The following is a 13,385-nucleotide window of genomic DNA, read 5'->3' as shown; positions in this document are numbered from 1 at the left end:
GGATAAAAACTCCTCATAACTTGCACTTTTGTTTTTTGTTTCAAATCAGTAGTCACCTGAAGGTCAGTACGTCCGTCTCACCTCATGTTTCCCGACCTATTATAGCGCGTAAATGCGCGTGTAGATCGGTACTGACGTTACAGCCCTTGATATTTGATTTAAGATTAGTACCGACAGAGTGGCACTTTCGTTATTTAATTATCTAAATAAGACTAGTTATGTAATATCACATCTTCCATACAGCACCAGGATCTTAAAATAAGCTCTTGGGAGTCTGAAATTCGAAGAAGCTTAAAATGAGGAGTCTCTCTCTCTATCTCACCAAATCTTTATCTCTCTGTAAGTTCCCCAAAATCCAAATCCCCTCTCTTTCTCAGGAACTCAATCTCTCTCCTTTTCAAATTAAAGGCTAAATCCTCTGATCTTGATTATTAAAAACGTCTGTGACTTTGGTGGACTTTTTAATTGATGGAGGACTTTCTTAGGGTTTTGTGAAAAAAATTAGAGGCTTTGAGCTTCCTCTCCTCTTCTTGTATTACTTTTTTCTGAAAAAAAAAACCCTAGATTGAAGTGATTTAGCATACGAGTTATCTTTAGGGTTTGTGATTTCTTCTTCTTCTGCTGATGCACCAACCTTCTTGCTCATTTGTTTGTTTCTGTTTTAAATCTGAAGCTAGGGTTTGAAAGTTTTGTTTGTTTTTTGAATCTGAATCTAGGGTTTGACGATTTTGTTTGTGTCTGTTTTGAATCTGAAGCTAGGGTTTGAAAATTTTGCTTGTTTCTGTTTTGAATCTGAAGCTAGGGTTTGAAAATGCGTATCATGAATCTATCTACAAGCCCTAGAGATGGATTTTCTCGTCGCGCTCTTCTCTTCCTCCTCATTATCGCATTGTCATCAGTTCTCGTTTTGCCCGTTTATGCTCAGGTAAATATATTCATTTTTTTTCTTTGTAAAATTCGTTTCCCTCTCGTTGACGTATAGTGTAGATGGATCTGGTTTTTCAAAAGCTCCACTATGAATTGCTTGTTTATTAACTTATTGTTGGTTTAAATGGTAGGAAATTGGGGATGAGACCAGTGAAAATTCGTCTAGAGAATCTGTCAGAGTCCTTGATCGGCGTAGTAAAGTGAGTAAATTTCTGTACCACTCTTTCTTTTTCTTCAAATTGCTTCTTTTAGGCCTTGTTTGGATTGTGGGAATTTTTTGGAAAAGTTTGGAGACGAAAGGTATTTCTAAAATTTTCTACCTTTTTAAATGCAAAACAAGGTAACTTGAACTGACCCTATTCAAATTTTAGTTAGAGGGACCAACAATTTATATTGATATCACTTTAAATTAACCATAATCATATTATTTTCCTCTAAACTTTTGAAAGAAAAAAATTTCCCGAGGAAAAGAATTTCCTTCAAAAATGTTTTTCTTGCAATCCAAACAGGGCCGTAGTGTTTTGCACCTGGAATATGAAACTGTTATTAAAATGTGTGCTGCACGAATGTATATTATTGGTTTGCTCTGTTTGTTTCTGGGTTGTTTGGTCACTTGACTGTAAGGGTGTCAATTTTGGCTCGGGCTCGGAAGCTCGCTCGAGCTCGGCTCGAATCCTTAACGAGCCGAGCCGAGCCGGCTCGCCAGGCTCGTTAAGCTTAACGAGCCGAGCCCGATTTAGGCCAGGCTCGGCTCGGCTCGTTAAGGCTCGTTAAGAATTTAATATATTTAAATATATATATTATATATTAATATATACGCTAAAAGGGTTGTCCAGGGAGTGAAAGGGGGAGGCAAAATATGTCACTTCATTTTTGGAACCCCATTTGTTACTTGGACCACCCCCCATAGTGTAAAAAAAGTAGTCAAATTACACTAGATAGGGCTGTCCAGGGAAGAAGAAGGGTGTGAACTTAATATAACCTGAGCTCGGTAAGGCTCGCGAGCCTGGCCGAGCCTGACCGAGCCGAGCCGAGCCGAGCCTGGTTCGAGCCCGAGCCGAGCCGAGCCTGGCCAAGCACGGCTCGGCTCGTTTACACCCCTGCTTGACTGTAAATTCCATGTGAACTTTACTGGAATCACCTTTTTTTTAATGGAAAAATAAAAACATTTCCTTTTCTATAGATGCTGTATATGTTTATATATTTCTTTGGACAGATAGATCTGTCCTCTCTCAAAGGCAAGTCTACAAGTCAAAATGATGAATGGGGATTGAGTATTAAGAGCACAGGTCTTAATGCGGAAGAAGTGGGTCTTGGTCTTTTTGATGCATTTTTCGCAAGCTTGTCAATGATCATTGTCAGCGAGGTTCGCACACTTAAATTTCAAGTACTGATCATTTTGCTGGTTTCATATTTTGTTATATCTTGATCTGATATGAATGCCATCAAATGGAAATATTTCAGATTGGGGATGAGACATTTATAATAGCAGCACTAATGGCTATGCGCCATCCAAAGTCAATTGTTCTATCTGGTGCACTCACTGCCCTTATTGTGATGACGGTAAGTGTGTGAAACTGGCATGGTTCATATTTTTTAAATGATATATTTTTTCTCTTTAGGTCTCCACTCTTCACTTCTGTGTTTATCATCTGTGATATTCTTATCCACTGTTATCATGTTTTTTCCCTGTCTAGTAGGTAACTATGATAGGTTCTGTCCATTGTAAGGTCTCGTAGTAGCCATTCTCGGAACTGACTCATAAGCTTTGTTTCAATGTTGCCATCCAACTCGAACATATTTTACTTTCACATTAGGTACTTTCAACTGGACTTGGAAGAATCGTGCCCAATTTGATCTCAAGAAAGCACACAAACAGTGCTGCTACAGGTACCTTGTCACTAAATGTGCTTCTAAATTACCAAACTATCATTTTCTACTGAAGCTAATTGTTTTTTGAATTGAACTTTCTCTGTTTTTTTAAACATCCTGCCAGGTAATGCTTGTAGTAGTAGATTTACTTACTAGGCTTTCTGGACATTTAGCAAAAGTTTTCTTATTCATGTTGGATGTTTAATTGTGCAAATTTTGCAATTGATATAAATGGGATATCTGAGCATCAAATTCATTGGAGTTGTGTTTGTTGGCTAGCTCTCGTGGAAAATTATTATTCTGGAATTGAGGATGCAATTCTAGTAGCAAATACCATTCTTGGGAATTCCGGTAGAAAATTTTTAACTTTTGAGCTGTAAAATGGAATACTATTGACAAAATCTTGCAGAATTAAAAAAAAAAAATTAATTAAAAGAATAAACTATGCAAAATTTAAAATCTATAGAAAAATTTGTATTCTTGCTAAAATATCATGTGGTAATAATATTTTATACCATCACAAAGTACCAAGTAATTAAGGGAGAATCTTATTCTTTGAGAATACCAACATATTAAGAGAGTTGAATAATATGTTATCCAAACCGAAGCCTCTTTTGAGCAAGCTGAGCTAATCAATTTGAAGATTTAGATTTCAAGACATCTCATGACTGATAATTTGTCCACTTCAAATCAGAGTAGCAAGGGGAATGTGAAGGGTGAAAAAGAATAAGAAGTAGAAGAATGAGATTAGGAAATATGACTTAGGGTTAGTGGAGGACTAAAGAATGGAGGTGTTTTACATGGTAGTATGTTTACTTTCCCTCTCGAGGCAGATCCAACACTTGTAGAAGGTGATCCAACCAACTATTAAAAGGTCTAATGCAAGATAAAAAATGCTCAGATGATGAAGGAATAGAGAGCATAGAGTATCGAGGTTGGTCCAACAACTTGACCAATAGGAAGGTAAAAGGTGTTTCAAAACAAAGGTCAAGGCCCAAGACATCATTAGAAAGTTATATAAGGAAGTTTTGTGTGGGATGTAATTGAAAAGCCTGAATAGAAGAGGGCTTTCTAAAGTTCTTGATCGCGAGAGTGCGGTTGTTGGAGGTAAATATCATTGTATTTGTAAAATGGGCAGATACTCCATGGAAACTAAGAGCACCAATGTGTGCTAAAAGTTTTGTGTGGGATATCGAGCAATGATGATAATGAAAAAAAGTTAATGCATAGAAGAGGGCTTTCTAAAGTTCTTGATTGTGAGAGTGCGGTTGATGGAGGTAAATATCTTTGTATTTGTAAAATGGGCAGATACTCCATGGAAACTAAGAACACCAATGTGTGCTAAACCCATTAGGTTCTAATGATGTTTTGTTTATTGATTCCTATGAAGAAGAAACTAAAGAATAATAATGATTGGGGAAGATAGATGATGAGACAACCTAATCTCTCTGATATCATTGTTTGCAATGGCCTCTGAGGAGAAGAGGGCTTTCTAAAATCTGATTTAATGCTGAATTTCTTGTGAGCTTCCATTTATAAATTTTTGTTTATGTTCAACAACTTTTTTAGGCTGATGAAGAAATGATAATTCAGAATAAGAAAATTTGAATTTAATTTTCCTTTGGGCAATTCTAGTTTGAATTCCATTCCTGTCTACTGAATTTGGTTTTAGCACAGAAAAGAACGGAGTCTGAATAACTCCTTCTCAAAGATTTTTCACAAAGATGGAGGTTTTAAAAGCAAACGCATTGATTACACGCATGTGCTTCAGGGAGTTTGTAATTTCTGAAGATGAAGACTATTAGTGGAATTAACTATATGATCTGTTTTTGACAAAGTATTGGGAAGGAATAAGACATTCACAAATACAAAACTCACAGATACAAATCTATTTAATGCAAAACTCCTTGAAGCACATACGTGGTTGGTTGATCCGATCGGGGAGCATGAGGTAATGCCAGGGGAGGTGAGAATTTGATGGTTCATGCTGGCGAGATCTAGAAGTGTCACACCAAAGTGTTGAAATCTGATATGTGACATAGGTACTTTATCCATTTAGAAGGATCCATGTAACATAGTGTCTAAGCCATTCACATCAAGAGTAATTGGGAACTATGTCTACTTCTGGTTTAGGGTGTATTGTGGGGCCATGGATATTCGCATTATTTATTGATGAAATTTGTAGACAGTTGTAGAGGATTAGTTGTATGTCTCTTGTATTCCTTGATTGGTAAATGAGCTAGTGGATTTGTTGGCTAAATCTGGTGTCCGGGACACTATGTATGAGGGCCAACCTTTGCCCGCCTGTAATTCTTATTTTTCTGTTAATATCAATTGCCAGGATTAGAGCCTGATTAGAGCATAACAGAGAATATGACCTTAGATAGGATAGAATGGAAGAAAATGATCCACGTAGAAGAACCCAACTAGATAGGATAGAATGGAAGAAAATGATCCACGTAGAAGAACCCAACTAGAGTGAGGATTAGAGCCGGGTAGATTCCTTGTTCATGAAATTTTTCTAAAGGATTCATTTAGCCGACCCCAACTAGTTTGGGACAAAGGCTTTGTTGAGTAAGTTTGAGTTTATCAATCGCCTTTTCAAAATAATGTTAACTTTCTGTTAATATGAATCACCTTTTCAAAATAACGTTTAACTACTTGTTGATTTAGAATTAAAAGTTGATATTTCTAGGCAAATGAGCTAGTGGATTTGTTGGCTAAATCTGGTGTCCGGGAAACTATGTATGAGGGCCCACCTTTACCCGCCTGTAATTCTTATTTTTCTGTTAATATCAATTGCTTTTTCAAAATAATGTTAACTTCTGTTAATATGAATCGCCTTTTTCAAAATAACGTTTAACTACTGGTTTGATTTAGAATTAAAAGTTGATATTTCTAGGCTTCCATTGCCTTTCAATTGTGAGTCCCTCTTAGTAAAAGTACTCAACTGTCTTTTCCTTTGACTACATGTGCTTCTTATGTGCCATTTGAGTTAGCACATAGTGTTGTTTGGGGGCTTGCTCTGCTTTTGAAGTTCTCAATTTCATGTCTAGGTTTTTTCTGGTTCTGTCAGTTAGTATTACTTGAAAAGGTAGACATGATGCACTTTCTTGTATTTTTTTTGATATAATGAACTTCCTCGTATAGTTTTGTCTGTAAGCTGGTGTTGTGATTTTTTTCCATTAATGACTTCAATTCCTATAACAAATGAATGGACATGTTTCACTGAAATGACTTCTTGTACTGCACTGGAAGTTTTCTGCCTGCTCATTGTTGTTCTTTTGTTACTTTTTTTGACTTCTATAAGATAATTATAGATGATCTCCTTTCTAGATTCAAGGTGCTAACAACCCATTGTTATTACATTTCATCAGGTCAATGAATTTCTTATAGTTCATAACCAATCTCTGTTTTTTTAAATATCCCCTTCTAATTGTTGCTAGCAAAATAATGTGATACCATCTAGTTGAGGTCTGTGTGGTTGTTGATAGTCTTTTCCTGGCTATGGTAACCTTGGCTATTCATATGCAGTCCTTTATGCATTTTTTGGGATCCGTCTGCTCTATATTGCTTGGAGATCAGATTCAAAGGCATCACAGAAAAAGGAAATAGAAGAAGTATGTGTTCCTATTCTCACCGTCAGATTGCTTCATGCTTTTACTTGTGTAATTTCTGTAACTCATTCTTTTAAGCACGTATATACTTTTTAAGGGTTTTAAATTTTTTGCATGGATGTTAACATGCTTTTTGCCTTGGGAAGAATTAGAGCAATGAGGGGAATTGCACATTTTGATCAATTGGCCAAGTTTGACTAGATACAAAATCACAGTTGCTCTGTCTTGTGGGGATTCTATCTTTTTTAATTGATTTTGAATTGCTGATTTTATTATTTGTCTTCTAAGGTACTCTGATGGTATATGATGAATCATATTCAGGCATATTATTGGTTGCCAATAATCTCATGTCAGATGTAAGCAAGTGAATTCGTAAAAAAAAAATTGAACTTAAGCCTTAGTAGGAGCAAGTAAAAAACTCCCCCTCCCCCAGATAAGGTAGCTGTGCTCCAAGAACATAGGGATACATTGGGAGAAAGAAACCATCTCTATCGTCTGGCCAGCAACTATTTGGGAGTATACCTAGTTGTGGTCTGATTGTGAGGCGACAGCCTTGAGTCAGTGTTGTGGTGAATTGCAAGGCAACTGGATGTTGTGGCAAAAAGATAGGGTGAAGATGACAATAAAGAAGAAAGATGAGGAATAATAAATTAAAGCACCGAACTTGCCCTTAGCATACTAAAATGAAAAACTTATAAGAAAGAGATATTCGTAGCCTTGTTGCAAATTTCAAGACAATTGGTTGTGGCAGCAGAGATTCGTTACCGTACTTACCCTTGGCTGAATTTTTTTTTTTGAATTTTTTTTTTTTTTAATATCTGAACATACACAGAAATGTATGGTACAACATATCAATTTCCTTGTGGATTTATTGTCATCTCTTTAGGTTGATGAGCATTTTTTGTTGCTCGCTAGCTTTGTGGAGAAGTATTGTAAAATCATGGTAGGAATATTCTTGGGGAAGTGATATATCCGCCCCTTTTGATTACTTGGGACACCCAGCAGCAGTGTATCAATGACTGCAGAGGGGCTGATGACTTCACGTCAGAAGGATTCAGTGGGGCTGATTGCCATGTACACTGCTGCTGGGTGTCCCAACTAATCAAAAGGGGCGGATATATCACTTTCCATATTCTTGTTCAAATTTGAGCCAACCATCATTTTGGTAGATTCAAAAGGTGCATCTTGTTGGAGGTTATTCTATGTTATCGATCTTTATGTGCTTGGTCAGCTTTCCAGTGTTTGTTTCAGCAACTTCTATTTCGGTGTACGTTGATACTAAAGTTTCTCTGTGTACATGTAATAGTTGAGTTTGCGTAGTTTTACTGCTACAACTACGTACTTGTATTACACTTTTTGCTTGCATTGTGACCTTTCTGCCTTGTGTCCAATTGCTTGCTTGCACCAGGTTGACCTTGAGCTAATCTTCATGTTTCTTTTTCTTTACCAAATGTTGCAACAATTTCTGCTTGATGCCTGCAAGTTTTAGTTTCTTGAGTACATTATAATCTTTCCAGAGGACCAGGCATTTACGTTTCTGTCATCCATCGTTAGTTTCTCTTGTAAGGGTTTCTACTTGGTTGTTTTGCAATTAATGGATAGACTTGTTTCCAGACCTTTCTGTGGCCAGACAAGGGTAGCTCAGTGGAACATTTGTTTAAAAAAATATAGGCCCTAAACTGCAAGTCATGGTGTAACATGCCAATTTCTCATGGTCTGCTGTGATATGCCGTTGTCTTTTGGTGTGTCATTATGGAGACAGTAACTCTACGCCCAGTTGAGTCTATTATATTATTTTTCTTACATTTTTTTGTGTGTTTACGTGATTAAAATAGAACATAATACATTGAGTTGATCTAGCCTTTGGTATGTGGATCTGGAGTGGTCGTGAGACATATTGTCCCTCGATTTCGCCGTAGTTTACAAGTTCATCGTGTTAGATATTTACATGACTCCATGATGTGTGTTCAGGTTACATGGACTGATCTAGATTCAAAAAGTAAAAAAAAATTCCTGGATCAATTTGTTGCAGGTAGAAGAAAAACTAGAGGCAGGACAGGGGAAAAGTACAGTTCGCCGCATATTTTCAAGATTTTGTACACCAATATTTTTGGAGGTAGATTTTCTAATAATTATTAATTTCAATAATGTCAAAGAGTTCCTAAAGGTAACATTCTTTAGATGTTTTATGCTGCATATGAGAAGCAGATGCCCATACGTGTCACCCTTTTTTATTATTATCCACGATTTTCAGAAGGCTTCACATGATGGAGCATTAGAGTTGAGACCTTTTTTGTTAGAATTATTCCCTGATGTATAATCCTAGGCAGCATTTCTAGAAACTCATATTTCAACATCATTTATATGGCATCATATCTTAATATACTTCTTTTACTTTATTTGCAGTCATTCATTTTAACCTTTCTAGCTGAATGGGGGGATCGAAGCCAGATAGCAACAATTGCTGTAAGCTGATCCCTCTCCTTATTTTGTTTTTCCTAGCTTGTACTTCCTACTTATGCTGGACTCATGGTTGAATTAGAATATGGACATCTCTTGCACATCATTTTATTTGTTACACTTAAGGTTCAAAGTGTGCATGTCGGTCAGAATATCAGTGGTATTGGAAAATATGTCGGACGTATTGACAATACACCCTGAAATTGGGTGTTACGGTTTCTTCGCGTTCATGAAACAAAGTGATACACAATGTTTTAACCATATATTTGTGTTTACTTTCTTTCTTTTGTTTTTTAAATGGTAATCAGAACTTTATTAAGAAAGAAGAAAACAACAAAAACTACACATGGGGAAGAGATTGGCCCTCAAATAAAAGAATCTGTTGGTTATCAAAAAGCGTAAGAACCTGTTGGCATAGCAAAGACGCTATGAAGATATGGTTAGCCTTTGTTTCTTGACTTTCTTCCCTTGAAGTAAACAACAACGAATAGCTAAATGAAATTGCTTCCTTTTCAATAGGTCTTGGGTATTGATCTTTGATCCCCTTTCACCAAACATTGGAAAAAGGGAAAATGACAAAAAAAGCCCTTTTTCGCACGAATATCGAAAAAGCAGGGGACTTTTAAAAACGACCAAAAAAGAGTGAATTCCATTGTTCATATGTTTGAGAGTTCATATGTTTTTGAGGACAAAAATGCCCTTTCAACCTTTTGACTAAACTATTCATATCTCTTGTTTTTTTTACTTTTTTAAACTTACCTCTGTCGACTAAACTATTCACATCTCTCTCGACATCTCGGCAGAAAAAACCTACTCTGTCGCCGGTGAAGCCAGCCGTTTTCAACCTCTAATTTGTCACTATAAACCACAATTACACCTATTTTCACATTTTGAACCACTATTTGGACACTTTGAACCATTTTGAACCACTATATGGACACTCTGAACCACTTTGAACTACTAATTACAGATTCACAGTTTAAACAACTATTTGGACACCATAAACACTAATTTGTCACAGATTCACAGTTTAAACCACTAATTTGTCAACATAAACCATTGCTACACCTACATTCACAGTTTAAACAACTATTTGGACACCATAAACACTTTGAACCACTAATTACAGTTTTCAACCACTAATATCTCATTATAGACACTTTGAACCACTTTGAAATACTCGTACAGATTTCAACCACTAATTTGTAACTGTAAATCACTATTAAACTTACTTTCACATTTTGAACCACTATTGGGACATTATAGACACTTTGAACTACTAAATAGGACACTTTGAACCACTTTCAACCACTAATTACAGATTTTAACCACTAATTTTTCACTGACACTTTGAACCATTATTTGGACACTTTGAACCACTATATAGACACTTTTAAGTTTGCCAGAGCGGGAATCGAAAGCGGGAATCGAGAGCGGGAATCGAAGGTTCCCAGGGAAGAATCCTACTCAAGGTTGCCAGAGCGGGAATCGAAACGGGAATCGAAGGCTCCCAGGGAAGAATCCTGCTTCCTTACTTTTAACCACTTTTAACCACTAATTAGAGATTTCGACCACTAATTTGTAACTGTAAACCATTATTACACTTACTTTGAACCACTATTTGGACACTTTGAACCACTATTTGGGGACTTTGAACCACTTTCAACCAATAATTATAGATTTCAACCACTAATTTCTCACTATAAACCATTGTGACACCTATTTTCACATTTTGAATAAATATATGGACACTTTGAACCACTACTAGTGGTTTAGAGGGTTCTCAATAGTGGTTCTCCTCACAGAAAAATCCTAACAGAACCCTAAATGCAAAACCCTAACAAGACCCTACATCTATGTAAAACCATAGACGAAAAACCCTAACACAACAAAACCCTAATTGCAAAAGCCTAACATTCATAACCCATCGCTGTTGAATCTCTTAAATTTGTAAACAAACCCATGAACTCATAAACAAAAAACCCAATTGCAATATGGAAGATGAGAAAACCTACTATAGCTAAGGTGTGGTTCACCGACGGCTTCAACGACGTGCTTCACCCGCAACGGAGTAGGTTTTTTCAGTCGTGCTTCACCGGCGATAGAAAAAACTAAATGCAGGTTTTTTCCTTTCATGCTTCACCGGCGTGCTTCACCGTCGACAAAAACCCTAACAAAATCATAACCCTAAATGCAAAACCCTAACAAGACCCTACATCTATGTAAAACCATAAATGAAAAACCCTAACAAAGCAAAACCCTAACTTGCATAGCCCATTGCTGTTGAATCTTTGAAATTTGTAAACAAACCCATGAACCTATAAACCCATAAACAAAAAACCCATTTGTAATATGGAAGATGAGAAAACCTACTAGCTAAGGCGGGCTTCACCTGCAGGCTTCACCGGCGACGGATTAGGTTTTTTCCATCGAGACATTTAGAGAGATGTGAATAGTTTAGTCGACAGAGGTAAGTTTAAAAAAGTAAAAAAATTCACTTTAGTCGAAAGGTTAAGAGGGAATCTTGTCTTCTCAAACATTTGAACAGTGGAATTTACTCTTTTTTGGGTTGTTTTCAAAACAAAAGTCCTTTGCTTTTTCGATATTCGTGCAAAAAGGGTTTTTTTGGGCATTTTCCCTTGGAAAAAATAATGGACCAAAAATGACCCCTTAGGATCCCGACTCAAAATTCTAGTGGGCAGCACGTACTCTAAGGACTCGATCTCATCCTCCTTAAGCTTACACCTAAAACACCACCACGAAACGAACCTACCCTCCACCGTCTCATAGCATTTCACAAACGGGGCACTTTCTCCCTATCTATACTACAAATACTCGGATAAGCATGTTGGAGACTAACTCTACCCACTCATACATCATCCCAAAATCTGACACCCTTGCCCACCCATCATATCTAACAAAAAAGAGAGAAAAATTACACTCCGTGCCGAGAACATAGAATAATCTCCATCAAAATGCCACCCAAATAGTAAGTTTCTTAAATGGAAATAAATCATTCCCAAATAGTAAGTTTCTTAAATGGAAATAAATCATTCTCAAATAGGAAGTTTCTTAAATGGAAGTAAATCATTATTTTTACTTAACTTATTAACATTTTTAATATATTACTCATTGTAACTATATTATTTTATAAAAAATTAAAATTTGATAATTGATCAAAATAATTTCATGAATCCACGAAATTGTTCCTTTTGAGGTATTCTGAATCTGACACTGGAATGAATACCCACGTCGGATTCAAACACTTAGACCCTTACTAATGCAACATAGATGCACTTGCTTGTCGAGAACACAAACACATGCATTTTGATCATATGTCAATGAAGTATGCACACATCAACTTGAGTGTTACTTACGGATTTTATTTGGGAGATGTGGAAATGATGATTAGTGGGAATTGTTGAGAGTGCAGCTGGCAACCCACAAAAACGCAGTTGGAGTTGCAATGGGAGCAACACTAGGGCACACAATTTGTACATCAATCGCAGTGGTGGGAGGAAGCATGCTGGCATCCAGGATCTCCCAAGGCACTGTTGCAACCATTGGGGGCCTTCTCTTCCTCTGCTTCTCTGTTTCTTCTTTCTTTTACCCCCCTTTGTGATTGTATTATATTTGATTCTTTTTTAGCTTCTTGTGCTCATCCTTTCTCTCTTTGGTGTTCTTTTCCTTAGTGAATTTAGCTGACACTGACACAAACTGATTCTAGAGTTTTTTTTGTTTTTTGAGTATGTGCCCATTTCACCCCAAAAGAATGTACGCCCATTTTTGTATTCTATATCTCCCCTTCCGCTCAGGTAAATTTTTTCTTTACTAGGATTGCGAACAGTGGAAAGTATCTCATCTCAATAACATTCTTAATGCAAGTGAGGTTTGGCGGATCATTTGTATTGAACACACTCAGTGATATGTATTGGACGCAGATTTGATGTTTATTTGGCATCTGCATGTACTTTTATGGCCATGTTTGGCAGCCAGGAAAGTTTTTTCCATGGAATATTAGTTTATCAGGTGGGGGGAGAGGAACGAGCGTGGGAGATAGAGAGAATTGAGAGAGCATGAGTGTGACTACGGTGAGAACTGGCTGAAAAACATGGAAAAGAAAAACTCCATTCAAAAAAGTCTTTCTTCCTTATTCTTCAGCCATGTCACACCGTCTCCTCACTCTTGCCCTCTCAATTTGCTCCTCCCATCTCTCTCCCAACCCTTCTCTCAACACTTGGTAAGCTAATATTCCACGATTTTTTTTATGGTTGCCAAACACGCTGTACACTTTCCATAGAAGTGGGCAGAGGCCAGAGGGTGTGGAGGTGAGGAAATTGATGCAAGAGATGCGGGTTAGAAAGCACCCTGGTCTTTCTTGGATTCAGTTGAACAAAATGTGAGATCTCAGCCTACTACTTGTTCACTTACTAATGGGGCTAACAGGGGTGCTAGACTAATGGGGTGTGAGAGATTGGCTTCATCACATAAAAGGGCCCAAAATGAAAG

At 37.0% G+C, this 13,385-nt stretch overlaps 1 protein-coding gene across 1 annotated transcript; it reads left to right on the top strand.

The window, feature by feature from the left end:
- The first annotated feature begins 182 nt into the window (after positions 1 to 182).
- Positions 183 to 12,775, top strand: LOC143889801 (GDT1-like protein 4). The gene is made up of 10 exons (XM_077394155.1): positions 183 to 339; positions 799 to 925; positions 1,059 to 1,127; positions 2,144 to 2,293; positions 2,392 to 2,490; positions 2,745 to 2,817; positions 6,334 to 6,419; positions 8,449 to 8,532; positions 8,823 to 8,882; positions 12,310 to 12,775. The coding sequence occupies exons 2-10, from the start codon at positions 812 to 814 to the stop codon at positions 12,496 to 12,498; spliced, it is 924 nt and encodes a 307-aa protein (XP_077250270.1). The 5' UTR covers positions 183 to 339; positions 799 to 811; the 3' UTR covers positions 12,499 to 12,775.
- The last annotated feature ends 610 nt before the right edge of the window (positions 12,776 to 13,385 follow it).

The sequence above is a fragment of the Tasmannia lanceolata genome, unplaced genomic scaffold, assembly GCF_043159265.1.
Source record: "Tasmannia lanceolata isolate RefF3 unplaced genomic scaffold, GAP_Taslan_0.1 ptg000013l, whole genome shotgun sequence".
NCBI classification, from domain to species: Eukaryota; Viridiplantae; Streptophyta; class Magnoliopsida; order Canellales; family Winteraceae; genus Tasmannia; species Tasmannia lanceolata.
Note: the sequence above shows the minus strand (reverse complement) of the source record. Positions and strands in the feature narration are given on the sequence as shown.

What these genes read in the sequence shown, in the direction of transcription:
- LOC143889801 (XM_077394155.1), top strand. Translation starts at nt 812, where the DNA reads ATGCGTATCATGAATCTATCTACAAGCCCTAGAGATGGATTTTCTCGT. An exon ending in CTGCCCTTATTGTGATGACG is followed by an intron (nt 2,491 to 2,744) that starts GTAAGTGTGTGA and finishes CTTTCACATTAG; the next exon opens with GTACTTTCAACTGGACTTGG. An exon ending in CACAAACAGTGCTGCTACAG is followed by an intron (nt 2,818 to 6,333) that starts GTACCTTGTCAC and finishes ATTCATATGCAG; the next exon opens with TCCTTTATGCATTTTTTGGG.